At 44.6% G+C, this 27,872-nt stretch overlaps 2 protein-coding genes across 2 annotated transcripts in view; one reads left to right on the forward strand and one right to left on the reverse strand.

Annotated features, from left to right (window-relative positions):
- Window positions 1-2,535, forward strand: part of ABCC1 (ATP binding cassette subfamily C member 1) — a 47,973-nt gene extending 45,438 nt beyond the window's left edge. Inside the window, exons 30-31 of the mRNA XM_059861513.1 lie at window positions 551-745; window positions 1,904-2,535. Of these exons, the coding sequence (XP_059717496.1) occupies window positions 551-745; window positions 1,904-2,012 (304 nt within the window). The 3' untranslated portion in view covers window positions 2,013-2,535. The remainder of the gene's footprint in view (window positions 1-550; window positions 746-1,903) is intronic.
- A 2,770-nt stretch (window positions 2,536-5,305) lies between these two features.
- ABCC6 (ATP binding cassette subfamily C member 6) lies at window positions 5,306-27,804 on the reverse strand. The gene is made up of 31 exons (XM_059861514.1): window positions 27,255-27,804; window positions 26,630-26,806; window positions 26,159-26,284; window positions 25,403-25,540; window positions 25,040-25,165; window positions 24,406-24,467; window positions 23,594-23,725; window positions 23,073-23,285; window positions 22,064-22,241; window positions 21,456-21,617; window positions 19,865-19,957; window positions 19,266-19,469; window positions 18,770-18,916; window positions 17,965-18,052; window positions 17,589-17,658; window positions 16,821-16,947; window positions 16,180-16,356; window positions 15,569-15,736; window positions 14,359-14,542; window positions 13,916-13,979; window positions 13,319-13,436; window positions 12,513-12,720; window positions 11,556-11,866; window positions 10,655-10,854; window positions 10,422-10,548; window positions 9,765-9,866; window positions 8,821-8,967; window positions 8,204-8,362; window positions 7,802-7,968; window positions 7,134-7,328; window positions 5,306-6,601 (listed from the first exon to the last, which is right to left on the reverse strand). Exons 1-31 carry the CDS (start codon window positions 27,306-27,308, stop codon window positions 6,493-6,495), a joined length of 4,533 nt encoding a protein of 1,510 aa, XP_059717497.1. The 5' UTR covers window positions 27,309-27,804; the 3' UTR covers window positions 5,306-6,492.
- Window positions 27,805-27,872: the final 68 nt, after the last annotated feature.

Genomic DNA, 27,872 nt, shown 5'->3' on the forward strand with positions numbered 1-27,872 from the left:
GAAATTGTGTGCTGAACTGAATCATGGGTGTGCTTGGGCAAGTTGTAATGCCCCAGCCCTGTGTGAGAATCTGGGGAGGCAGCTGGAGAATTCTTAATGTGTGACCAGCCAATCAACCAACTAGGTTTTATTCAACATGTTTTCAGCTCTTGAGTTGGGAATTTCAAATAATTTTAAGAAATACTTTGAGTGCAAGGTAGCTTGGGCAGCCTTGGAAAGCATTTAAGCAGCAGCAATATTCTAAGGAAGCTGTTCACCTGCTATTTGCTCCTTATCAGAGTTTTATAGTTGAGCTTGTAGAAACCATTTACAGTCAGTCCTCACCACTGCCCTGCTGCAGTTATGCTGAAACCACTTGTATGCTCCTACTGCATTGCCAGGACCTGATTTGAGAGGGATGTAGTTTCAGATGCTGTTAGATATTCTGCAGGGAAATAGTGAGACTCAACTTACCTTTAGGACAAGGAATTGCCAGGTTTCAAAATGAGTACCAATGAATGCTCAAAACTCATTCTGACTTTTCTCCCCATGCTCCCTCCCATCTGTGCAGTGTGGGGCAGCGCCAGCTGGTGTGCCTGGCACGAGCTCTGCTCAGGAAGTCCAAAATCCTGGTTCTGGATGAAGCCACAGCTGCTGTTGATCTCGAGACAGATAAGCTGATACAGTCAACTATAAAGTCTCAGTTTGAAGAATGTACTGTGTTAACTATAGCACATCGTCTGAACACAATCATGGACTACACCAGGTGAGGTGGTGCTGCTCTTACCTTGCAGACTGTGTGACCTGCCCTCTGCTCCACTTAAATGGCAATCCTTGTGTTAGTTGGGTGCTTACTGGCTCCTTTTTAGCTGCCTCTGCACAGAGCTGCTGCAATCCCTGTTTTGAGGGGTGGAGTGTGTGTGTTCTGGCTCCTGGTGGCAGTGTTTGCCCTGGGGAGCTCCTCTGGTCCCTCTGTCACTCTGCTGTTGTGCTGTTCCTGCCTGGGCAAACTGGGAAGGGGAGAGAGGCAAGGACAGGAGTCTGTTCCTGGGTCTTGCCCTAGTTTAGGCACAGACAGCATAGGAAGTCCCAAGGGGCAGATCCTGCCCTCTGAAGTTCATTTGGTGTTCCACTTTCCATCACTTCTGGTTATAGTTCATAGAGCTTCCCTTGTGCTGGCTGCCTTGCTGAGGTGTGCTTGAGGGCCACTCGTTGTCTCATATTTCAGTTTTAGCTCTTGTCCCTTTTATCACAGAATGGCAAAGTGACCACTGTCACTTTCAGTGTATTTTGTAGCCCTCTGTGCTGTCAGTAGTGACAGATGAGAGGGAGGAGCACTGCCAGCAGGGAACATCCAGCTCAGCAGTGGCAGTGGTGACACCAGGCTGCAGCCCCTGCCAGGGGCTTGGTCACCATCTCTGCAGTGCCTTCCATCCATGGGGGCAGCTGGAACAGGCTTCAGCAGTGAGCTGACCACTGACCTGGTGGACTTCCTTGTGCCAGCTGGATGTTGTTGTTTGTCCCAGAAGCTGTGGAGCAGCAGTTGGTAGGGAGAGGTGTTAAGGGAAGGTTGTCCCAGGTCCTGCAGGGTCTTACACACCTTGACAAGAAGTGCTGCCAGCTCACTTCTGGCTGGCTCAGAGTGCACTCCAGAGCCTCCTCTGCAGGAGGAGATGGGTGACCATGTGCTGTGTCTGCAGGTGGCTGGGTGGCCACGTGCTGTATAAGCAAGGCCCCACACAGACCATCTGCAGAGAGCTGGGGTGGCACAGTGAGCACCTCAGCCTGTTCACACTGTCAGCTCTTGCAAATGATGGCTGTGCTGCAGTCTGTCTGTACACATATATCCATGTTCACTGGCTTTCTGGATCTTCTTGTGACCATTTTTCCTTTTTTTTTTTTTTTTCCCTTACTTGTTTTACAGAGTTTTAGTCCTGGAGAGAGGAGAAGTGGTGGAGTGTGGTACCCCAGACCAACTGCTTCAGGAAAAAGGCATTTTCTATAGCATGGCCAAAGATTCAGGCTTGGTGTAGCATTTGAACTTGGCTATTTACTGTGGGGAAGAGGGAGGTGATACATTTGGAGAACTGTAACTTCCCCTGAGCTGGACTGAACCACACAGCTGAGTTTCAGACACAGTGAAGTTAGCCAGAGCATGGCAGTGGAAGCAACATAAAGATGCAATTTTTTATTTTTTATTTCTCCTTAGTATTGATGTAAGCCACCTTTAGGAGAAGCTCATACACTGTGGAAGACACTTCAGAGACTCCTAATTTTTGCCTGAAATCTGTCATTATACACTCAAATGTACGGCTGAGTGATTCACCAGAGAAATTCAGAAAAGCTTTTTCTTCTCATCTCTTTTATGTTCTGAAGTTCTGTCCATTTATTTTTTTTTAACATTTTTGCAAATGCTAGTTATTTGCTTGTTTGTGGATTCCTCATTTCATGAGCCATCTATTGTGGGATGCACTTGGAACGTTTTGTGGCATAAAGTACTATAGTCCAAAGATTTTTCTTCTTGTGAAATAAAATGTGTGCCAGACTTTCTCCTTATGGCATTTACTGTACGTGGTTAATGCTTTATGCATTGTCCTAAAGGTTTCATGTGTTTACAGCATAGAGCAGCAAGTTCACTGTCATGTCAGTAGTGCTGATGTGAAAAAGCACAGTCAGCTTCACAGCAGTGTTTCAGCATGTCTGGAATGGCAATCACTCCAGAACCAAATTGTGCAGCAGCTGGTGTGCTGCTGTGTGCTGATGTTCCCCCCAGCTCACTCAGGAATTCCCACTGGGGTGCCCAGTGCTGGTGACACCTGTGGGGACAGGGCTGAGCAGGGAGGATTTGCCTGAGCAGAGGCTGCAGGCTCAGGGTGACCTCGATTGTAACACCCTTGGCTTTGGTAGTTCTGTGCTTTCATAGCAGCTCTGCCACATCAAGGACCATTAGCCTTATATCAAAGAAACATGCCCTTCATGCTGCTGCTGTTGACTCTTAAATTTTTTTGGAAAAATGTTCTGTTGCAGTTGTTTTAAAAAAAAAAGGCGTTTTCAAAGTTTTGTGTCAGAAGGGTCTAACAATTAAAATGGCAGCAGAGTCTGGTTTTCGAGATCTATGTTGAATTTTCAGCTTTTTGTGGTAAGAAAAAAGTTACTTTTCTAATGTTCTGATTAATCTTATTTTAAAGGAAAATGCTGGAAGAAAGCAAACTAAGTCAGATGGATCCAGATACTCAGCACTGAGAATGTGGACTTCTGTGATTGATATTGCTGACCTTAATACTAGACAATTGTTGTCCTTAGAGTAAAGCTATTTATTTTTTTGTAAATTATGACACTCTGAAATTGAATAGACTGAAAATTTCTTTGGTATTTTTTGTAATGACAATGCAAATATTTGCAAAGAACTTGCAGTAAAAAATTGTTTGAAAGAAAATGTGTTATTTCTTGCCTTGTGTTTGACAAAGGGTTTGCCTTGTCAGTTCAGCTTTTTGCCTTGAAAGTAGAAATTATTGGTCCTGCTTAGACTGATCATTCTGCTTGGCCTGATGTCTGGGGTTGTATAAGAAGCCATGGGTGTAGATAAGTGTGCTGCAGCAGGGCTGGGTTGATTTGTGGTTTGCTGAGCAGACCAGGTGATACTGAAGGCTCAGCAGAGCAGGAGCCCCGGGGCTGTGGACCTTTGTCACTCCCTGTGGTGTCCATGGGCTGTGGCTGCCACAGCTCCTGAGCTTGGTGTGAATTTTCTCTGTGGAAATGGAACGAGCAGGGGCTGACTGGGGAGTCAGGGACAGAAGGGTGGGATGCTTGGAGCTCGTGGTTTGTAGGAGCAGAGCAGGGGCTCTGTGCTGAGGGCTGGGGCTGGTGGTGTACATTCAGGTGGAGATGGAGCTCCCTGCAGAGACCCAGGGGAGGAACTGTCAATGCCACTGAGACACCTTTCCTGCTTGGGAACAGTCATCCTCCAGGAACACTTTGTGATCCTCCCCTTCCACCCCATTCCTGGCAAGGAAGAGGGAGAGGAGCTGCTGTACAGTTGAATTTACTGTATCTGATTGCAGTGCACATTGATGTATCTGGGCTGACATTATTTACTGCAACATGGAAGATTTCTCACATCTGCCAAAAAAAAAAAGCTTGGAATTTTTAGAAGACCTGCAGAAACCACCCTAATTCATGTGTGTGAACAGAGCTACTTCTGTAAGTGTCTCCAGTCCTGACCCACACCAAGATCCTTTTGCAGTGTGACAGTGATGTGGCACAGCAACAACTGTGCTTTGGGCCACTGACACCTTTAACATTTTGGCATTCCTGTGTCTTGTCTGGGGCACTGGGAATGTGACTTGCATAGTACATGTATGGCCTGAACTTGGTGTAAATCAATGCATGACATCTTTGACTTATTTTCTGGCTTTAGCAGTTTCAGTATTGCCTTAAACTTGGAATCATGGGACAAGGATTTTCTAAGATAGCATTTCTCTCCTACACTGTATCTCCAAGTGTTAACTCCTTTATATATTTTGCTTTAACCAACTTCCAGATAACTTCTGTGAGACCTGAGCTCCAGATTCATCACAGTACTTGGACACATCCCTGGGGACTCCAGCACATCTGAAACATGATGGATTTTTCATATGTAATTTGGGGAATTGCTTTTCTTTTGCCTTTGCAGCACAACTTGATGTGTGAAAGCTGATGATATTTTTGCTTGTTCTTACTTTGGGTTAGCTGACAGCAGAACTGTGCCCTTTCAAAGTTTACCAGTGTGAAAGTATGTTTTAATTATTGTCTCCTATTGCCTTCCCTCTTTACCTTAGGAACAGAAAATGAGCATTTAAAGATGTTTATACTGGAGATTATGGAATGTTAAAAGATGTCTGTTTCAGAATTACCCAGCAACATGGGCAATTTTGTTCCTCTTTGCCTTAGTTAAAAAGGAAAAATACCTAACTTTTATCTCAGCATTTCTAAATGCTCCTGGTTTGAGATCCATTGATAAATCTTTGGAGTGCTCTTAACTTGTATCTGGGTTTGGAATTGTTTTGTCTGTGTGCTCAAGTATGAGAGCTGGAAAATGTAGAGGGAAAATAATTCTCTCCTGGTACCTGAGCAGCAGCAGGCACTGGACCCCTCCATATCTTGGGCACTTGTCCAGCAGAAACTCTGAACTGTTCTCGACTTGGGTGCAGAAGCCACTGAGCAGCTGTTGGAGAAGGAACTGCTGGGTTTTGCCAGTCTGGGCTGATTCTTGCAGCTGGAACTCTCCCATCCCATCCCCACCGCCCCTTTCTGTGTTACATTTGCTCGAGTTTACTGAAGAGACCCATTTAAATACTTGATTCTGTTTTTATTTCAGCTCTCTAGAAAATGGGTGCTTTAATAAAAGTCACAGTAAGGAGCAGTATCTCTGTGTGTATTGGAATGTCACATTGTCATCCTGTGATTGCTGAGGAGAGACCTGGGGACAGCTCTGGCAACAGACACTGGGGGAAGCCCAGGAAGCTTTTGCTTCTGTTTTGGTTTGGCAACACCTGACAGGTGACCATGCCAGAGGCTCTGCAGCACCAGGGTGGCACATGCAGGAGTCAGCTTGCACTCAAGAGGAAAACCAGGAATGAACCACCAGGTCAACAGGTGCGATCCTGCTGCTTTCCTTGTGTGCTGCAGGGATCAGAGAGGAGGGCACTTCCAACCATGCCAATTCCTCGTGGCCAAATTCAGTTTGGAAATGTTGGTGTCAATGTTTGGACATGCCCTGCTGTGGGCACTTGGCAGTGGGAATGCTCCAAGCCCTGGGCAGAAGGAGTGATGGAAGCTCTGCTGCCACTCCCAGCCATGGTGCTGCCCTGCACTGCTGAGCCCCTGCTGGAGCTGGCTCTGCTCTGCAGAGGGAGGGGTGGATCTGATCCCCAGTGTGACAGAGGCAGCCTGTGCTCTCCTGCCCCAGTGTTTGTGCACTTTGAATGATGAGCTCCAGCTGCTGCCTTGGAGTCCACAGCTGTGTAGGAACAGTGCCTGGGTGAGCAGTCCTTAAGACACTGACAAAATACAACATTAGTTCTGCCTGGAGCTTTGCATTAACTGCAAACAGTTAAGTTTCCTTGCTACCAGTTAAATTCTTCCTTGCTTCTTCCATTATCTCTTTTTGGCTTTTAAAAATAATCTGTGTCCTCTTGAAGTATGATGGATATTTGGGCTCCATTTACAGTATAAATTAGGAATGCTGTGGTCCTTCTCTTTTGACTTGATTGTTTTTATACCAGAAAAGTGTTTAAGTCCTGACTGGCTTGTTTTCAGCAATCTAGTGAGGGTTTGGTATCTGGAAACATAATGAAAGTGGAATTGCTGAGTTTCCAATGGAAATAACATGAATCCCAAGGTACCCCTTTCCATCTACTCACTGCAGTTCTGGCTGAAACAAGCTTTGGTTGAGTGTCAGGCATTTTTGAGAGAAACCAAAATAACTCAATTATGAGGTCAATTATTCCTGATGATGGTGGTGCTATGGGTGAGTCATGCAAGGCCTGATTCTTCCATCAGTCTGTAGAATAGTCCCTTCTGAGCTATTAAGTGTTCTGGAGTATCAAATTCTGCTATCCGGCCATTTTCCAAGACTAAAATCCTGTGAACAATAAAAGAAATATAAGTTTGGGATTACACCAGCACCTATAATAAACTTAATTTCTACTTAGTTTTAAATTAAGTTTCAGTACTTGCTGGTCATTCAGCCAAGCTTTCCAACAGCTTTTCAGCTGGGAAACAGTGCTGGGATAGAAAGGGTTTCTGGTGAGTGACTGTTCAAGTGCTGAGTTTGGCAGGAGGGGTTTTTGAGCTGAGACTGGAGTGAGATTTGTGAAGGGGTATTGGGTGTTTTAGTTTCACAACTCTCAGGTGATGCAAGGAGCTGTAGTCATGGCTTTGCTGTCACTGGGGGGGAGAGGCTGTGACACAGCAGGAAAGGCACCGTGTGGGAGTACAGGATCTCTGATTAACCTGCTGGTGCCCTGCTGGTTGAACAGAGATTCTCCAGACTCCAAAGCAAAGCTTGGAGGTTTAAACACAAAGAGGACAGAAATGGAGTTGCTGTTCAGCACCACGGTGGGGTGTCAGTCACAGCAGCTGCCTGAGTGCTCCCTGCTCACAGGTGTCCTTACCTGTCACAGTCCAGGACGGTGTTCACCCGGTGAGCGACTGTCAGCACGGTGCTGTCCCTGAACTGAGTCCTCAGCATGGACTGAATCTGGGCATCAGTCTCTAAATCCACTGCTGCTGTGGCCTCATCCAGAACGAGGATTTTGGCTTTCTGCAGGAGTGCTCTGGCCAGGCAAAGCAGCTGTTTCTGACCAGTGCTGCAAGTAGGAAGAGGGATGGTAAACTGAGGCCAGTAGTCACTTTTCCTTGGGGTCAGAACAGATGATTCATTTGAAATCATTAATGAAAAGGTGATTGTTCCCTTCCTCTGAAAGAGTGATTGAGGCTGGTGGCACTGCAGGTAGATAACAGCATGAAACAGCCTAAAGGAGGGAGGGGAAGGTATTGCTATGGCACCCAGAAGAGCTGCACTTGGAACAGATTGCAGGGTTTTAGGTACTGCACAAATGCAAAGCAGCACAATGATTGAGTCTGAAAGGTCTTCCTGAGTGTCTTAGGATTTGATTTCATGCTGCTAAACAGGACAGTAATGCAGCAATTTGCAGTCTGGACATCATTAATGATTTTTTTTTTTTTTTTTAAGGAATTAGCCTCCTTATCCAACCAGCTCTGTTCTCATAGCCCAGAGGCTGGCACTGCCCTGCCACTGTCCTTCTGCTGATAAAGGTACCTTAGGTTTTCCCCTTGGTCAGTGCACTTATATTCCAGCTGCTCTGGCAAATCTGCAACAAAGTTCTTGAGCTGAGTCAGTTCCAAAGCTGTCCAGATGTCTGCATCAGTGCATTGGTTTAATGGGTCGAGGTTCATTCTTAGGGAGCCAGAAAACAAAACTGGATCCTGAGCACAGAGACAATACAAACAACTCCTGAAATGAATTATAAAAATGAGCTCTTGGGTTCTGCTTGCTGGGTGGGAATCTGTGGCTGATGTTATATTGAATGGCAGATGAACATGGCATAGAGGTTATTTCCAACTTGGAAATTGCTCAATGTCCCTCTTCTCACAGAATCGTTATAAACCCTTCCCAGGTATTCAAGACACTGCTCAAATATTTTGGAAATGAGTTCCATACCTGGGGAATGACAGTGATTTTGGTTCTGAGGTCATGCAGACCTAGCTGGGCAATGTCCTGTCCATCAATGAGGATGGCTCCTTCTGCAGCTTCCACCAGTCTCAGCAAGCCCACAGCAAGGCTGGATTTCCCAGCTCCTGTTCTGCCAGTTATGCCAATCTGAAAATGCAATGGGAGGACTTTGGCTTTGATGTTGATTGTTTTCTCACAGGTGGACAAACATGTCCTGTAGTTCCCCTTGACCTTTTGTTGGGAGACAGCTTTGCACAGATCAGATCTTTAGGGCTGTTTGTGATTCACACAGTCTGGCAATACTTTCTTTAAATGGAAGCATTTATAGCTCTCAATTGTTTTGTATGAAAAGGAATCACAAAAGCCTTTGAAGGGAAGAATAATTACAAGACTTAGCAGTTTGAACAGGGCCATGGTGTGGAACTAGACTGAAAAAGTGGAATTCCTTTGCTGTAATAAGCTGGATAAGGTGTGCAGTGTGGGAGGTGGGCTCCTGCTTCCCTGCAGCTGCCAGGTTGCTGTAGCTGGGTGCAGGCAGGGGCTGGATGCCCTGGATCTGGTCAGAGCCCAGCACTGCTCACACTGCTAAAGGAGTGGTTTTTTACCTTCTCATGCCCGTTGATGGTCACACTGACATGCCTCAGTGCTAACTCCAAACCTGGCCTGTAGCACAGGCTGTAGTTTCTAAATTCAATCCTCCCCTCAGTGGGCCAAACTTGCCCTTGAAGTTTGTCATTCAGAGTCCAGGGTGCCTGAAGAGATGGAAGAAAACAGCAGTGTTGAAGGCTGATTTAAATTACCCTATCAAGGTGTCTCCATGGACTTAAATAACACATGGGTGTCTTCATGAGCTTCCCATTCCAGTACTGCCAATCAAGTGGCAAAACTGGAATGAGAAGTTCATGAAGACACCTGTGCCAACTGCCCCCCAATCTCTGCAGTTTCCAAACCAGAAAAAGGCCTCTAACTTTCATACTGCAGATGTTGTTTTTACTTTATCCAAAGATGCTGGTTGGCTTTTCTTTACTGAAAATGGGGATGAACATTTGCTTGCATGTCAGAGTTCTGAAACTGAGTGGTTCAATAAAAAAAATGTATATGCCCCTATCAACAGGACTGTGAAAGCCTCCTCTCACAGGGCAGCATATGGAGATATAATTTTAATGATTACAGAACAAAAATTACTGCACTGGAGACTTTTAGCAGCTAAAAGGCTATCTAGGAGCCATTACTTATCAGTGAGTTCCATCTAAAGACACATAATAAATACTCCAAATATGGGCAGGAAATGTCTCATTCCATGAGTGTTAACAAATGAAGCTATTTTAATGGCAATCCAGTGCATAACTGTCTTAAGGAAATAATGATCTGAGGTTATAAAACAAGGCTAGTCAGTTGGATAAAACCCAAATGCTGCAGTTCTTTAAAGGAAACATGACTGGCCTTTTAGAAGGGGAAAATTAGATTTTTCAGGGGGAACTGAGAAGTTACTCATGAATTTGAAGAGATGTTCAGCCCCTTCTGGTAAGGTCAACAGTGGATTTGCTACCTCCTTAGGAGTCCTCAGGTATTCTCTCACTCTTTCCACAGAAACAGTGTTGTTCTCTACTTCTGTCCAGGAGCGAACCATCCAGTTCAGAACACCAGTTATCTGCCACAGTGGAACAGAAGCATTAGGGCAGAGAAAATGAGCCCTGGCCTATGCTCAGGAGATACCTGGTACTTTGTCTTAATGTTTATTTCTGAAGAGCTCCTCATCAGCTAATTATATCAGAAATGAGATTACATCAGAAAACCTTAAAATGCTAAAGTGAAAGCCGGGTCCTGCCATAGCCCTTTCAGCATGTTTATAGAAAATGAAATGCTACTGACTTGGATGCTCAAAGATGGTGTAGCTATTTCTTAGGCTCTTGTGCAACTAGCCTACAAGCAGGTAAGACAGGTTCTGAAGACCTTGCTTCAGCTGCCCAGGGCTTGCTTTGACTTATATTGGGAGTTCAGGTGTAGGAGGAAGAAGATGGCCCATACATGTGTTTATGAGGTTCTTTCCCTAAGGGGCCATGTGCTCCAGATTGTCTTCAGCAATGACAGCAGAGGATTTGGTAGGAAAAGGCATCTAAAAAGGCACAGAAATAGTTCATAACAGAAATTAAATGCAGTTGCCTGTGATAAAGGCAGGCATGGTATTATTCCCCCACTGGGTTACCTGGAGAGCATAGGAAAGGGAGAAGCCAGCAGTTCCTGGGCTGAGCTGTGTCCTGCCCATGGCTGCAAACAGGGCTGCAAACAGCACGATGCCATTGCCCAGGAACTCCAGGTTTGTAGCAAGCCACCTGCAGGAGGAGGGGAGCACAGAGCTGTTTTTGGGGGCCCTCTCCCTTTCTCCCAAAACATGATTACTTTACAGAACACTTGTGGAGCTGCTGGGCAGATTAGTACCTGTCAGCAACAGCTCCAGGGAAGCAAATTCGCTGGTTCTCATCCACTAGGAAATTGCTCTTTGAAACAAACCTCTGCTGGTCTTTGTGAGCACGGATCACACTGCTGCCTTGGAAGGTTTCAGAGATGTGGGAGTAGATGGGTGACCTGCTGGCAGCCTCCATGCGCCTCAGCTGGCAGGAGGTGCTGACATAGAAGTGCTGGCACAAGGGGAAAGGAAGGGAGAGTCATTAAAAGGCTCGTGCCTCTATGGAGGTACTCCAGAGGAAATTTGGGAAGGCCTCAACAAGTGCAATAGTACTCTGCTCATGTTACAAAACCTTATTTATGTGCATGCAGGACATGCCCCTAAAGGTGAGGAAGTGTTCCTACCTTTGTAATGTCCTGCCTTTATTAGGAATAATCCTAACTATTCCTAATTCCTAATGTTCTTAATTTGGTTGGGGCAAAGGAGCTGTGAACCCACAAAATCTCTACACTCAGTTTCTCCTGCAGTTGAGCCCTTTGCCCCATGGAGAACAGCGATGTGCTTGCCCCTCCCTAATGCTCAGTCTTGGCTGGCAAACATGGATTCATTAAAAAGTAGTGTAGGAATTCTGTAGAAAAGGAAAAATGCTTTTGTTCTTCACATGATTCACACTAATGGATATGAGGGATATAGCCTAGGTAGGATTTGTTTCAGACATCAGAAAAGCATAAACCTCTTTGTGAGGGCTCTGGGGTGCTTTGGAAGGCTGAGGTGATGTGGGAAAGGGACTGATATTACTCTTGCTCAGATGCAACTTGAGATGATGAAACGGATTCTGCATGCCTTCCCTCCTAAGAAATGGAAGGAGGCTTTCTGCAGGGCCATGGCTGTGCTGCTTCAGCCTCTCCTGTGTGTGTACCTGTGAGCTCCTACCTGGAATGCTCCATAAAGAACAGTCAAGGCTACTATGGCCGTTGCTGCCCATGGTGTGGCCACCACAATCACCAGGTAGATCTCCAGCAGGTTGAACAAAAATCCCAGCACAGACTTGAGCTTGTCAGGGATGACAGAATCAACGGCATCCATGTCTCTGGAGAAGCGGTTCAGCAGGTGTCCAATGGGTGTTTGCTCAAAGAAGAGCATTGGGGATCTCAGCACATGGCTCAGCAGCTGCAGGAAGAGCTGGTGTGAGGCTAACACGCCCCCCAGCAGCACTGCTGCTGTGCAGGCAAACCTGCCAAGGGCTGTAAGGGAAAAGAAACTATTATTACTGGGTCTGAACAAACCCACCTTGGGCTTCTCCTTAGCAAGATGGTGATTTCCAGTTACTCCTGTGAATGCTGCCCCAGTGTGCATTCAGGAAGGGGCAACAGGCATTAAACCTCTCTTTAGCAGGAATTAAACCAAGCCTTAGAGTTGCCCTTTCTGTAGAGTAGTTACAGAGTGGCCAAAGACCTTCTAAGCCAGCTTGATGGGGGGCATGGATTCAGGAACCTTAACATGCAGGACAAACTATTCCTTCATCACAAAATAAGCTTGACTGGGATTACTTTAAATTGCTCAGTGATTTTTTTTCTTTTTAAACAGAGTGACCAAAACAATGGTGGCTATTTAAAAAGAAAAAGATAAAGAAATGTAGAAGTCCACAAGTTTGTCTGCTTTTCTCTCTTTTATGTGACAAAAGCCAAGATTTCATTCAGCATGGAGAAGAGCCCTCACTTGCACTTTGATATGATTAATTTATGCTGGAAGGATGAAAATAGATGAAAAATCTTTAGGGTTAGGCCCAAAAGGCCAAGGGTATGCACTTATTTATATTCTGAGAACACATCCTGGCTATGGGACAGGGAGCTGGGAATACAGAGAATTAAGCGAGCAAATTCAACACACCTTGAACCACTCCCAAAGCACCAAAGACTCCAAGTCTGAGCTCTGTGAGCTGCTGTGTCCCGTTGTGCACGGGGTCATCTGCCCAGAGGCTGAGCCAGTAGCCCCGGGAGAAGGCCACAGCCTGCTGGCAGGTGAAGGACAGCAGCACGTACACACACAGCACCCGGCCTGCTGCCTGCAGGTAGGCTCCATACACCCCAGCTCTGACCTGCAGAGACACGTGGGCAGGAGAGGAGGGGAGGAGATTGTTAGCTAAAAAAAGCAGCTCTGAAGCAAGGAGTGATTTATAATGGGATTTCTCAGTGATATGTCACAGCCACAGCAACCATGTTGATTCTTGTTTTGTTTTCCTCATGGATGAATAATGAAGGCATAGTTAAAGAAATCACTAGTGAATAATTATCATCAACTGATCAATGTTATGCAATAGGCTCATGTTACTTCTGGAATACATGTAAGGCTTTCTTTATGTCAGGCTGTGGTTTTCCTGTGTGTTGGTGTCAGAGAGAACTGCAGTGTTCACACTGGGTGCTTGTGGGGGGGGGCTGCTGATCAGGAGAGGTGAGGAGATCCCAGTCTGGCTAGTGCTGGTTCCTAAAGAAAAAGCTGCCTCTTTTGGGGTTTCTGACTTGCTCTCATTTCTTCTCAGTGTGGTATGTCCTTGTCTCAGTTACAGGGCACACTGGTACAGCTCAGCTGACTGCCCTGGCTGTGGTTTAGCTGAGGCAGAGAGCTGGCCTGCCTGCCATGGGTGTGTTATCCCCATGGAATGTGTCCTTGCCCCTGCAAGAAGGTGTTGTGCTTACCCTGCCACGCTGAGTTCTCTCTGCCTTAGTTAATCCTCCACTGGTGCCTGCAGCACTGGTGCAGTCTGGGCTCACAGGAATGGTCTCCCTTCCCACAGCAGATTTTACTGAATCACCACTTCATGAAGAAAACAAAAATCCTTTCAATTTTTAGCCATCCATCCACCCTTAAATCCATGCCTATTTTAAGGGCTGCAGTTTTCAGGCTTCTCCAGAGTGTCCCCAGCCACTGTCCATGTTTGTCACAAGGACTGGGCTCTGTCAAGCCACAGAAGAGCAGAAAAAAGCATTCACTCTGAGGCTGGCCTGGGATCAGTCTGACCTTACAGCCCCACAGGGAAGTGATCAGCAACCAAATGTACCAAGCAGCCTGTACTTGAGCTCTGTTTTGCCTCCTTGTGAAACACAGAAGAAATGTCAGTCAGCTTCCACATTCAAGAGCAGGTTTTTACCTATTCTTGAGTTTTGCTTGTTTGCTCTTGTTATTTATTTACAAATCACTCCCAAACCTCTGTCATACTCAGTAAGAGCCTCTGTGTAGGCTTATATGGGCTTTTGGAGTAAATTCTTCAGTATCTGAGATTGCTTTAAGCTCACCTGAGGGGTTCCTGCTGAGATGGACTATTCCCAGTGGTGATAGTGCCCTTGGTGTCTCCCATAGCTGTGAAATAAATGTATTTTTTTCTAAATACTTAATAATCCTGTTTTGTCCTCTACAGCCTTTGAAAAACTGGTAATATATGGAGGAAAGATTCATTAAAAAATTGTTTCTAAAAGTAGAAATATCAAGGTGAGGCTTGAAGAATAGCACATACACTGGGTAATAGTTTACTGCTTGATTATTTTCTACTAATATGGATTCAAGAATCAATTTTGAGGTGATGAGTCAGCTCATTTGACAGGCATATTTTTCCCCACACAAAGCAACACCTTACTGTGATTGGATCTTTCATTAAATGTCCATAATAAAACAGATGTGATATGAAGGGAACAAGTGACTGATAGACCTAGGAAGAATGATTCCAACCCATCTGGGTTACCTGGAAAACCAGCAGGTGCCTTCTCTTCTGCAGTTACATGTGAACGAAGAAAATCTGCAAAGGCTCCATTTCTCTGTAGAAGTTCTTGGTAGGAACCAGTTTCTGAGATCATTCCATCCACCAGAAAAACAATGTTGTCCACTTGAGGCAAAATGTTAATTGTGTGAGTCACCAGCACACGAGTCTGCTTGGATAAAGAGGGAGCAGTTACAATTGTTCTGCTGTCGCTACTGGTATCAGTACTTCAGGATCAAATTTAGGCCTCAAAAATTCATCAGTCTGAATAGAATTAAAGGGTATTTCCTTTTATTTACATTTCTGAGCATATTTGCACAGATAACTGGAGGAAAGGATGTAAGAAAAGTAATTTTTCCCTAGATAAATTGGCATATTCTGCATTTCTAATATACAGTCAAGCCCTCTGAGTACACCTTATGTCTGATACATTGTTCTTAGGAAGTCATTCTGTTTCAATACAGTAATTATATTCTGATACTTGCAACTAATTTCATGGAGAGAAAGGTATTTATAATCCTATATGTTTGTTTTAATTGGACTTTGTAATGCAAGAAATTGTCTTTTTCCTGTTTCCCTTCTATAATCTGAAACTGAATCAAGTGTTTCTAGGCAATTTATAGTATGAATCCAAAAGAGCTGCCCTAGCAATCCTTCTCATGTAACCATGTTTTGTTTTCCAGACAGCTTGACAGCAGAGGAATACCGAGGAAAAACAAAACACAACCAATGCAAAAAGAATGGAGGAGAAGTGTTTAAGTGATGAACATTTGGGTGATGAGAACTGCAAAGGTGCCACTGAACTATTCAAAAGTAATGGGATTAGACATTATGGTGATTGAATTTGGAAGAGATCAGGTACCTCCTCTGAACTGTGCTAGAAGTAAATCTCAAAAGGAGGGAAGGATGTCAACAGAGGACCAAAGAACTGTTAACCTGCTGTGAAAGTAAGGCTGGCATTAGACATGTGGTTTGCATGAGGATAAACACAGCCTTCCTTCTTCTAAACGAGATTCCCTGAAGGACTGGCAGGTGCTGAGTGGCCTGCAGAGGTTCCCCAGGCCCCTGCTGCCACTGCAAAAAAGCGTTTGTGAGCCTTTGATAAACTGAGCAACCCATCCTAATGGAAACATTCTGGGGGCTCTGCTTAATTAGAGACTCTGTGCAAATGTTTACAGTTCAGGTTCATACACACCTTGTCCTTCAGTAAACCATTGGGTCCAAGAACATGTTCAAAAATGTGCTGCCCAACGTGGGCATCAACAGCTGCCAGGGGATCATCGAGCAGGTAAATCGCAGCCTTCTGGTACAGGGCCCGAGCAAGGCTCACTCTCTGCTTCTGCCCTCCAGACAGATTGATTCCCTGGAAAATATATTGACTCTGCTTATTTCAAAGCTACAGCATATTTCCCAACTGCTGACTTCCTTTTACACTGATGTTTTATGACTTCCTGATTTTTAAATCAGTGCACCTCCCTCCCTCCAAATAGGGCTCTTGCAGAGGCAGAGTCTCTCAAACAACTCTTTCCTGCAAAAGAGCACCCAAGAGTGACTTGGATGTGCTGATTTTTCTCTTAAACATCTTTTATGTCTCTTCCTAGGCTGTCAGAAGGTGAGCTTAAATTAAATCATGGCCTAATCTTCCAGAAATTCCTGGGCACCTGCCTCTTGTGAGTGTAGGTTTATTTGTGTTTTTATCACAGCTCCCAAAGTTGTAGTTACTCAGGGGTAGATGTTTTAAGCAGGACACCTGAAGTTGTAGCTACTCAGGGAAAACTTGGCCAAAACATAAACCCTAGGCAGTACCTTTTCTCCTATTTCACTCTTCTGCCCTGCAGGGAAGGTCTCCAAATCAGGGTGCAGTGCACAAGCCTCTGTCACTCTATTGAACCAGGTTTCATCCATCTCTTTCCCAAACAGAATATTATCTTCCACTGAAGCATTTAGAACCCAAGCTTCCTGAGGGACATAAGCTGCAGTGTCCTATAAAAGTGGAAGAATGTTAACAAACTTTTCCATAAGCTCAACTTGACACTGTGAGAACCCATCTTTGAAGAAAAGCTCTCAGTTGTGGAAATCTGGAATGATCATCAGTACTGAGAATTCTTAGAAGGCTTTGCAAAATATGAGTCTGCACTGTTGTTACCTTGCAGGGGAGTGAACAGAGGTACAAGTACAGGATGCAATTCACCAGGATGACACTTCAGCTCACTGTCAGAGGGAGAAATAAAACTGGATCTTTGAAGTGTTGTTCCAGTTCCTATTCACAAAGTTCAGGCTCATCTGAGAAGTTTAAAGTGCCTTCAGATAACTAAATGTGGACTGATAGAGCCTGTGTTAAAATTCAGCAGTAAATGGGTTTTCCTCAGGTAACTGATGCTGTGGTTCATACCTTACAGTTCCTGAGAACAGCCTAATTAGAAGCAAATGCTGAGGGGAAAATTCACCTTCATGGTCACACAGCCCTCGGTGGCCTCCAGCTCGCCCAGCACCGCTGCCAGCAGGGAGGACTTGCCAGCACCCACCTGGCCAACCACAGCCAGCAGAGAGCCCTGGGGCACACTGAGCTCTATGCTGGGGGAAAAAGAGAATCTCTTACCACACTTTAGATACACTTTCTGAAAGCAAATAATTGTACTTATTATCAAAATTATTGCTATTGTCAGGTATGTATCGAGTAAATCCCCTGATTTCATCCCTTCAGACACTTCCAGCCAGGAAGTCTTCATCCACACCCCCATCTGAGTTTCATACCCAAATCCTCACTCTGGAGACTGGCTAGCCCAAAGCACTGGATGTACAATACTCCTGAACATCAGAACTTTTCAAAGCTTTTCTTTTCTAAAATGTCAATGCCTTTTGAAATAAGCATGTAGTGATGTCCTATATAATGTCTGCATTGCATCTGTTCTACTTTTTTGCCTTAAATCACTGTACTTTCATATTTGGGCAAGAAAACTGTATAAAGAAAACAGTCTCCATATAATAAGGCAACATCCAGATACAGGTACCTTCCCATTTATGTGCTCCTCAACATAAAAGCAAAATTATGTTTTATCTGATTTTATAGTTTTCAGAATTCAACCCTGAATATGAAGCAAACTCAGAAACCTCTGGATATTCCACCCTGGTTTCACTTAGGCCCTGAGGAATTAGTTCATCCAGCATCCACCCTGACCTACAGTATTGAGGGATGACTAAGGGTAAGTCTGTACCTTCTAAGACAAGGAGAAGTTTCTTTGCTCCAGCAAAAAGTCCCACTTCTTATGGTGATACTTGCCTGTACTAAAACATGACGAGAGACCACTTGTAAATGCAGATAGCTACAGAAATGTCCCAGTTTATGAGATTTTATGTTTATGTTTCTGTGTGTATTTGTGTTACATAAAATCAACCTTTATTATGAAAAGACGGGTTATCATCACCAGATTAGTTTTCATTGTTAGAAATAATGAGGCCAGAGAGATAAAGTGACAGTAAGGGGCAAATAATTTAATAATTTTCTCTTGACTGCAGTAGACACCCTGAGTAGAAGCTGAACAATGGAAATTACTCCTCTTATAAGACAAAAGTGCTAACATAAAAGCTCACCACAGCCAGGAGTGTTTCTGCTTGAGCTCTCAGGATTCAGTTCTTCCAGATTCAGAAAAGCTGCTAAACGGTTTAAGGAAACTTTGGCCTGAAATGAAGCAGCACACAGAAGAAAACAAGATTTAGAGTAGAAAGGGAGCAAAAACCCAAAGTAAAGATTCAGTTTGAAGACCTACTTAGAATATTGACTAGTGCTATATTAGCTGCAGATGCTGTAGGCTTAGATGGCCAAACGCAGCTCTTCCTTATGTTACCTGCCTTTATTTCCACTTAGCTTAGCAAAACCTCCATATCCTTCCCTGTGCTTCTGATTCAGTGAAATTGGCACTTTTCCATCCAATTCTTCCTGCAGTCTTTCCAGTGATCGCTTCTGTACATGAAAATCTGTGACAGTCATAGAGTGTAAGAGGGAAATAAATTTCCTGATTTCTTACCGAACAGTGAATTGCTTTTCTCTCTGGCCTGAACTAGCAGGGTCTCCCCTATGGAGATTTTGTTCCACCTGTTCTGATTTCTGTGATTAAAAACAGAACTGGAAGTCCCTCTGAGATATAATAGTGCTTGTGCTGAGCTACAAAATACTTAGGAGTAGTTCTTGTTGACTATTTTGTCAATATAAAGGAGCCTTTCTGAAAAGCAATGCCACAATGTACCTTTAGCTGCAAGCCCTTGCACGTCACCGTTTCACAGTGGCAATTAAACAGCTGATGTGCAGAGCCCTAAGAAATCCCTACCTTTACCTGTTAATGGGGATATGTAAAAACCCCTTATGGCCAAAGCAAGAGGAACAGGGCCTGCAGTTAACCTGGACAGCAGCATTGATGGAGAAGGGCAGGAAGGAGTGGGCAGTGTTGAGGATGTTGATCAGTGTCAAGGACACAAAGGCCTTCTCAGCATCCAGCACGTGTGTGTAGTCCACCAGGGTGTAGACAGCAAACATAACAAATGTGATCTGAAAGAGAGCAAAGGACAAGCAAAGCACTTGCTTCAGAATGGTTCAAGGGTGCCAAAGGCCCTTCAAGACTCTGGGACCCATCTGGTTAAATCCAGGCTATCCCCTCTAGGTGCCTATCCTGCAGGTACCATAGGCAAAGGTCTGGCATGTTGGTGACAGAACCAAGTTCGATCACTGCATGTTTGCTCTGCTTTAAGGAGGTTTTGGTGCAGCAGCCACAGCGAGTCCTGTGACCTCCAGGCAGATATGATCTTTAGCTGTCCATAGGAAAAATCTGTCCAGGCAGAAGTACAAAAGAAAAGGGAAGTAACAGCATATGTTTTATGTAGGAAGGTGATCCACTCACCAGGAAAGTTGATGAATGGAAAGAAACGAGGGATGCTGAGAAGAGAATCTGAGATCTTTTTAAGGCCTGAAGTTCTTGCTTTCGGATTCCAAATAATTTCTCCATGAAGGTTTTCTCCCAGCCATACAGTTTGATTACTTTAATGTTACTGAGAATTTCATTGGTGAGTTTGGCCCTCTCATCCTTATGTTTCATCTGGATTTCCTGTAATAAACGTTTGAGCTTTATAATTTAATAGGTTGGATGTTTAATGGTGCAATTATTCTGAAGAAAAATACCTTATTCCTGCCTCCAAGTCCTGAATAAATTTCCCTGCAGTTAAGCTCTGTATGCTGTTTTGCTTATGACTCTTCTAGGCTGGGAAATATTTTACTTATCATCTTCAGAGCTTTATTTTTACTGGCAGTGCATAAAAACAACAGAAAAGTAGGGCAAACAGAGTAAAAAGGCAGAACATGGAAGAGCTTGCTCTAAATTTCAAGAAACTTTGCAGGCTTCAAATCCTCCTATGTTACTTCAGACAGTCATGGTAAGCACGAATAACTATAAGTAATCACATAACTCAGTAAACCACTTCATTTTTATGAAGCAGAATGTACCTGAAACTGACTCCTCTTCTTGGTGATCACAAAATTCAGAGGCAAAAGAAAAAGAAATACAGCAATTGCAGTCAAGGCAGATGGCCCTAGAAGCTGCCAGGAGAGAAAAGAAAAGAGAAGGAACTTCTGGTGATGACTAGGCAAGACTGCTTTTGTTCCCTTTCTTACCTTCCCTCTTATTTGAACTTGTGCATAACATGCCTCTGGCTAAGCCTTTACTGTAATCTTGCCTTTGCCCTTCCAGGGAGTTGTGCTCCTAAGCACTGTGGATTGTTAACTCTCCAAGCCGGATAACTCCTGTCATCAGGCTGTGCTGAATTTATTCGCTCCCTTGTTAGGAGCTGTATCGATGCTGAAGGCGATCCAGTGGCACGCTGGCAATTCAAGCCATTCCCGGCTCCTCTCATCCATCCCTGGATGCGTTCAGAAGGACATCTTGTGGCTGCCCTGAGTAAGTGACCCCAGACAACACCAGGTTTTCCTTCAAAACAAACCCAAACCCTCAACTACGTATTTCTGCAGCATAAATAGCCCAGCATGAGATGAAATGGTGGCATTATCCTGTACCATTATCTTGGGACAGCTCTTAGATCCCAGGGTTCATAACAATAACGTATCAACACTTGTTTTTCATGGGTTAGTTACATCTCCCTAGGGATGGCTGGAGAGGGGAGTAACACACAGAGTTACAGGTATTGTCTGCACAAATGGTCTGTGAACACCAGCAAAGGAAGTGTAATTATGCTCCAACCACATTCGATTTGTCAAGGTCATTAGAAAAGGGATGATGACTTCACAACAGTCTGTACCAGGGCTACTGATTCTCACAGTCACAGCATCCTGCCAGGCATGAGGCACAATCCATGCTGGGTAGTAAAGGCCCCAAAGGCCTCTGGAAAGCTCCTGTGAATCACCTGTCTCTATACTGCTCATGCTTCCATTGGCCAAAACCAGCAACTAAACAATAGGGCTCTCTCTGTACTGCTGAGAAAGTACTATACATTGATTAAAAATGGATCTTTTAGATTACCATCCATTATTTATAATTCAGGTTTTGCGCTGTCCTTGCTGAACTCCCTGATACCTATGAATTTCAGAATATCCAATACTCTTTCTGAATGGCATGTAACTTTGCTTCAAGCTGTTTCACTGATCTTGTGGTAATCAGGCTTCAGGATGAAGTATGTCAAGTTGCTATTTCAGACCACTCCCCATTATGTTCTGGGACTGTGCCAAGGAGCTGGAACTGGACTTTCAGCCTACACTGGGCCACCAGCTTTTGGTTGTAAAGAGAGGTGACAGGAAAATCTGAAGCAGAAGTTTATCAGTCAGCTCACAATAACCATACTCACAGACACCTAAAAGGGACTGAATGCTGAATACACAGGTGAGAAAATGAACTGAAGGATCAGACAAGGATTCTGTATCAATGAAAATATCTTTCAGAAAGAAAAGGGAATCCACCGTGCTACAGAGCTAATAAAAATATGGCAATTTCATGTAATTCAAACTATTAAGTATAATTTTGAAACTTCCTTTTTCCTTTGCTATTTAGAATAGAAAAGGATTGATAAATACTGTCATCTATTACCTGCCACAAGAAGACAAAGCAGATGATAATCCGAATTGGAGCCAGCCAGGTCCCATTAAAATAGATAATTAGATCCATTAGCTTTTGCACATCAACAGATACCAGATTAACAATTTCACCTGTGGTTGCTGCTTTCCTTGAGGCATTAGACATAACCAGGATCTAGACAGGGTAGAGAAGAAAGAAAAGGCATTATCAAACAATAGCTTTGGTCCAAAAGTCAGATAACATTCACAGAGAACAAAGCGAGTGAGAAAAATGTCAAATGCCAGGTATTGAAACCATGCTGCTACCTGGGCCATGTGACTTCACTGCAAGATGAAGCATTTACTTCTTTTCCCCAGCCATGACAAGAAATACATGTTGTTTATACATGTACATACAGCATAAGAAAGTCCATGTTGATTTTTGCTCTTTCCTTTTCTTGGCTTTTCCTTCATAGGGAAGCTCTAAAAAACGTACCTGCCATGTACTGCTCAGAGATGAATCTACATCCTAAAACTAGTTTCTAATGACATCTCCCCTGATATTGCTACAGACAATGTACATCATTCCTGCTAAGGTAGGGCTAGAATAAAAGCAAAGCTAAAAAGGAGCTGCAGGCTCACCTTCCTGTACACAAGGCCTGTCAGTGCAGTTCTCAGCCTCAGCCCCAGAACAAGGCACATGTACATGTAGCGTTGCTCAAACAGAGTCTGCAGACAGCCCAGCAGGAACATGCTGAAGGCATAGAAGTAGCCAAGCCAGCTTGGGGCTGCCTCATCTTCAATGAACTTCAGGAAAAGGCTGCAAGACAGGAGCCAAATGTTGCTGAATCTACACAGTACTGATGAAATATCAGACACACAAAAATAAACTGGCAGAAATAGCAGTGATTTTTCTGTATTCTCTCTGGCTGACCTTTATCAGTGAACAGCAGAAGAATTGGAACATATAACATCCTGATTTTTGAAATCTAGCCACTCGTGGTTTTGAAGCAATCTCTGATCCCAACATCCTCTCTGGGTAGACCTCATTTTCCTCAGTGTTAAGGATGGCTCCTGATTTTCATGAATTTGTCAGAAATACGCAAAGTGGTATCTGTAACCTAAGGAAGTAATTGACATTTCCAGAACTTCTAATGTGGACTAAGAAAGGATTTTGCCCATGAGAATATAACATAATGCAGGTTGGTGTTATACCAACAGAACCCACAAAGCATTTCATCAACTAACAAAGTTATTGAAGATGTGTAGGATGCACAGGTGTGTTCTTTATTAGACAGGGAACATGGAGCCCTAAGACTACAGCAAGTGGCAAGTGATGTGATATACACAACCACCAAATAACTCCTGTTCTAGTGATGTTGTCAAATGGCTTGGTGCATCCTGTCCTTCCCACTGCTGGAGCACAGCAGTGCAGACACTATCCACAGGTTCACACAGTGGCTTGGTGTCTTTTCCTCCTGACTTGACAGTGGGTTTAGCACAAATGACACCTGAGCTCCCTTCATCAGCAAGAGAAAATTTCAAAAGGTCATTGTTTGTATGTCTGTGGGTGCTGACATACATATCTCTGAGCTCATGCACACAGCAATCTTGTTCACGTGACAGAAATACATCTTAAATGTGCACATACCTCAGTACCTTCGGGGTGGAGAACAAGAAGACATCACAAATAACTAAGCAGACAGTGCTGAGAAGGAAATAAGTTCCAAACATGCTCCAAAGCATTCTCAGAAGGGGCCCGCTCTGACTGTGCTTTGATTGTAGTAGAGCCTCTGTCTCTTCAGCTTCTGCTATACCAGTTTCAGTTTTCTGACCCTTTTTAAAAGAAGCAGACCCCATTTTCCTGAAGGAAGAAACAATGAGAAAGTTACCTACAACTGGAGAAAGCTTGGGAATTTTGTGTCTTAAAAAAAATCACTAAATATCTCACACTGGGTCTCATATAATGTCCAGTATAAAAGCTCATCAAAACCTGACCCCTCTCACAGAAAGTTAGTTCTGTGCTTCCAGGAGTGGAAGGATGTTCTGCAGCAGATTTTAACACTTAAAATCAGATTTTGCACTAAGGGACTAACACCCCAGTATCTGTGAGTGTATTTTCTTAGATCATCTAGAACTGCCCATGATGTGCTCTCCAGATCAAATACTCACTGCTGGGTTCTGCTGTGACACTTCTTCCACTCTCTTTCTGCCCAGGCAACAATTTCTTCAGAGCAGTCTTGTTTCCTCACTGGCCACAAGTCATCCACCCCCAAGGCCTGCTGAGAGCCCTTCCAGAGGAGCCTGGAGGACACAGACTGCAGTCAGGGCAGCACAGCAGGATCTGTGCTGTGTGTGACTCTTTCAGAACACAGGGGCATCAAGGCAGTGCACCACAGAGAGCACACAGCACTGACACCACAGCACCACTCAGGAGTGTCCTGTCCCACAATGAACATGAATGTCCAGAACAGCTGCTTTGCTTTGAACCCCTAGGCTATCTTCTGTCAGCACAATGGGGATTTGCAAGTCAGCACCAATTTCTAGTCCATACTGAGAGTCTTGGGTAGGGGAGGAGAAAGTTCAGTTTAACTTTCTCTGGGCTCCATGGAAGGCAGATGAGACCAAGGTCTGGCAGGCAGACAGGGCTGCGGTTGCTGTACAGTGATCTTTTGAGATTGATGAGATCTGTTTTAAGATTGGGAGGGCACTGGAGGGGTAGTTGGGAGGCAGAAGAGAATTATCTAGAATCACAAATTTGTGTTTTAAATTATTTGGAGAAAAGTAAAATAAATTTTTAGAATTTGATCTTGTGACAATACCTCACAAGAGAAAAAATCTAAGAAATAATTTAAATCCTCACTCCATAAGCTAACTTAGGGACTGAGATATTTCTTACTGGCTGCCATCTACACCCTCACTGATCTCTGATGCTGCTGCTTTTTTCTGCTATTGTAGCAAAAGCACATCTTCTGTTTTCTTACCCAGAGAACCACCAGTATGTGATTTTGGAAAGAAAAGAGCTGCTGGCTTCTGGGCACTGATTCTGATGGGAGAGAAAACATGTGTGATATTTATATATAGAAAAGGGCATGTGTCAGATGAATATAGTTCCCTTCTGTGCTTCCCCAGGAAAGCAAGCAGAGTTATCCCCCTCCCCATTCACTGAACCAGAGTAAGTGTATTGTGGAGGCTCAGTGGGATTGGAAGATTTTTAGGAATTTGAATTTGCATAATGTCTCAGATGGAAGAACAAAGAATATAATTCTTCATACCCAAAGACATTTATTTTCTTAAGCACAGATCTTTTCCATACCCAATATCACCAGCAGAGTACTACAGCACAGGAGAGCTGCACTAGGAGAAGCAATAGAAGCCCTATCCACTGGTTTCAGTGACAAGAAACATGACTATGGCTTTTAGTTTTGAAAAGTTTACATAGAGAGACAGAGCACTGTTATCCCAAATTCTGCCAGTTACCTTTTAAAACTGCCAGCTTTTTTACAGAATGATTTATCTCACATCACCCAGACACCCATGTGCCTGTGTACCCCTGTATATTTAAAATCCTGTTTCAGCAATGAAGCAAAGCATTAGGAAAAGCTACCTTATACTTACAGGATTGTTGTCAGCTTTAGAGAAGAAGGGAGGGTGATCAACTAAGCAGAATAACACAAGTTCTCCTAGCACCAGGCCAGCATAAAGGTAAGTTGTAACATGGTGGAAATGGTCTTCCAGGAAGTCCTAAGGAACAGAACACTGGTGAAAATGAGGTAAGAACCTTTATGTTTAACCAGCAGAGAAAGAGCTTCTCATGTTCTACCTACGCAAATAAACATCCACCACAAATATGAACATTTTTCTCAGCACATATTTTAAAAGAAGAATTTGATTCTCCCCCTTGCAGTCAATGAGACAAAATCAGTCCTGTTGTTTAGAGACTTTGTAGTCTGCACATTAAAGGTATGTGATCTCACTTACTCTTTCCAGGGCATGCTGAATTTTAGAACTAAACATCACAAGTGCAGCCACAAATGAGAGCAGCCAGTAAATCAATAGGACCCCTGAAGACTGGATGCCCATCATTCTTTCTGCTTGGGTAAGGAACAAGGCAAGGATCTGTGAGGAAGTACAAATTTGTGCAAATAAATACCTGGTAATGGAATGCCAAACATTGTTATCAAATTAATGAACACAATAGACAAAAATCAGTTAGCTTCTTGCCCAAACATTTCAAGATGTTCAGAGCTGCAGTATTGTTCCTAAGAAGCTAACACCGAAAAGATTTGTGTGCAATTTTGCACTCAAGAATGTCTACAGAGAAGGCAAATAATAAAATTACAATTGGGCCAACAGGCTGGAAGGACTGAGGCTATGAGGATGCAATGACAGAAGGGGAGAACAGGCACTGATTTATTGATCAGAAATCACATTTCATTCTAAACCATATTCACTCACATTCTGTGGTTATGAGAAATGAAATCTTGTCTCATTGTTGTGAGACCTCTTTCCAAACCCTACTGAAACCTCAGCTCCTGCCATGTGCTCTGCCCAGGGTCTGCCCCAACTCCAACCTCCTGGTGTGTCACAGAGCAGAGAGGCACAAAGGGCATCCCCAGCCTTCTACTCCCCATCAGCCAAAGTTGTGCTCAGAGACAGCAAGAAACGTGGGAAATAGAAGCTCCGTCCCAGGAGGGCTAAGCTTGGCCATCTGCAGGCAAACAAGGGAGGAATTACCATTGTGATTCCCACCACAGCAGGGCTAATGAAGAGTGCTGGGGTCCGTGGGATTCCTTGGCTTTTCTCCCACACCATGAAGAAGACATTAGAAAAACACAATATTACCAGGATGAATCCAAGGACCTGGGGCAGAGACAGAAAACACACACTGGAATGAACTGAAATGCTGGGACAATCTACCAAACTGACTGATCCAAGTTGCCTGGGCAGTAAGACTGGAGGGGTGGAAGATCAAGTCGGGGATGGAGAATGTTATGGAAGTGTCAGGAAATCAAATGCAAATACAGGGGAGAAGATCTTATGACATATCTTCCTAAAACTTTACTTGATTTATACTGACCTGAGCTGGCGAATGTCAAAAAACCCCACAGAGATGGATCATCAGGAAAGAATTAATTCTTTAGGAAAGTTAAGCTCTGCATCAAAGTTGAGATAATTTAGGACCAAACCCTGTGCTTTACCCCTCACCATTTTGGCTTTGAAGATGTGGGACATCCTGATATAGCCTTTGTTTCTGTGCCGAAGGTACCAGTAGTAGAAAGGAAAACAGATCCAAAGATAGGCACAAGGGATCCAGGCAATGATGGAGCTCTCGAAGCACCAGCTCGCTCCTGGAATGTTTGTATGCCATGTCTGGTTCCAGTCCTGAAACAGAAACAGTGCAGGACTGAAGGACATGATGCAGAGCAAGGCTAGGGATAGGAATCCCATGACGGAAAGAGGAAGGAGATAACGCCTCGCAAACTATTATGGGAGTCTATCAACCTTGGGGATGGAAACCTACGCGAGTCCAGACTGATGGACTCTCTAGAGCCCTTTTAAAGGTATCTCTGTAGTGTGTCCGGGCTGGTCCTCACTCGCAGCTCAGCACTTTTACTGTAGCTGAGCGGTCTGTTCGGCGTTCGGGCGAGCACCGTCCGGGCAGGCAAAGTCCGCTCCGCTGCCCTCATGGCGGGCTGTGGGCCGCGTTCCCTCAGCGCCGCACCCCGCTCCGGCCCCGCGGGGCTGCCCGGTGCCGCGGCTTCACCCCTTCATCTCCTCATCCCTTCAGCCTTTCACCCCCTCATCCCCTCATCCCCTTCCGCCCACTCACCCGGGGCGCGGCGGGGCCGTCCCGGGGCCCGCACGGCGCAGTGCCCGCACCCATGGGCGCTCGGCCCGGCACCCTGGCCGGGGACCCTCGGCCGGTGCGCGGCGGCGTTTCCTCGCTGGGCAGAGCTCCGGTCCCGGCAGGCGTGGGAGCCGCTGCTCAGAGCCCCGTCCGGCCGCGTTCGGCCCCGTCCCGCTGCGGCCAAAGTCCGGCCACGGCGGCAGCAGCAGCAGCAGCAGCGCGCTCCCGGAGCCCCCGGGATCGCCGCTTACAGGAGCTCTCTAAGCACAGACACATTTAGAAAGGATTGTGTATTTTAGAAAGGATTGTGTTTATTCTTTCCACAAATTCAGCACGCCAAGGGGGTAACACCAATATTTTTTAATACAGTAAAATTTACATGAACACGCCCACCTAAGACATATTCTCCTCCTACCTGATGCATATTTATATCAATGGCTTATAAATTTAAGCAGTGCTTGAAACACAAAATTCTTTTCTTTATTGAAAAGAATTTATTTTTGTCGAAGTGACCTGGCACCAGCTACGCCTATAAAGGGTGCGAAGGGGTAGCTGGGGACAGATAATCCCGGTTGGAGGCATCACCGGGACGGGCCCGGG

This window comes from Haemorhous mexicanus, chromosome 17, assembly GCF_027477595.1.
Source record: "Haemorhous mexicanus isolate bHaeMex1 chromosome 17, bHaeMex1.pri, whole genome shotgun sequence".
Lineage (NCBI taxonomy): Eukaryota > Metazoa > Chordata > Aves > Passeriformes > Fringillidae > Haemorhous > Haemorhous mexicanus.

Coding starts and splice junctions, on each gene's coding strand:
- ABCC6 (XM_059861514.1), bottom strand. CDS start 27,308: ATGGGTGCGGGCACTGCGCCGTGCGGGCCCCGGGACGGCCCCGCCGCG. Junction 26,807..27,254: donor ACGGCCCCGCCGCGCCCCGG/GTGAGTGGGCGG, acceptor TTTCTGTTTCAG/GACTGGAACCAGACATGGCA. Junction 17,659..17,964: donor CAGAAACACTCCTGGCTGTG/GTGAGCTTTTAT, acceptor GTCATGTTTTAG/TACAGGCAAGTATCACCATA.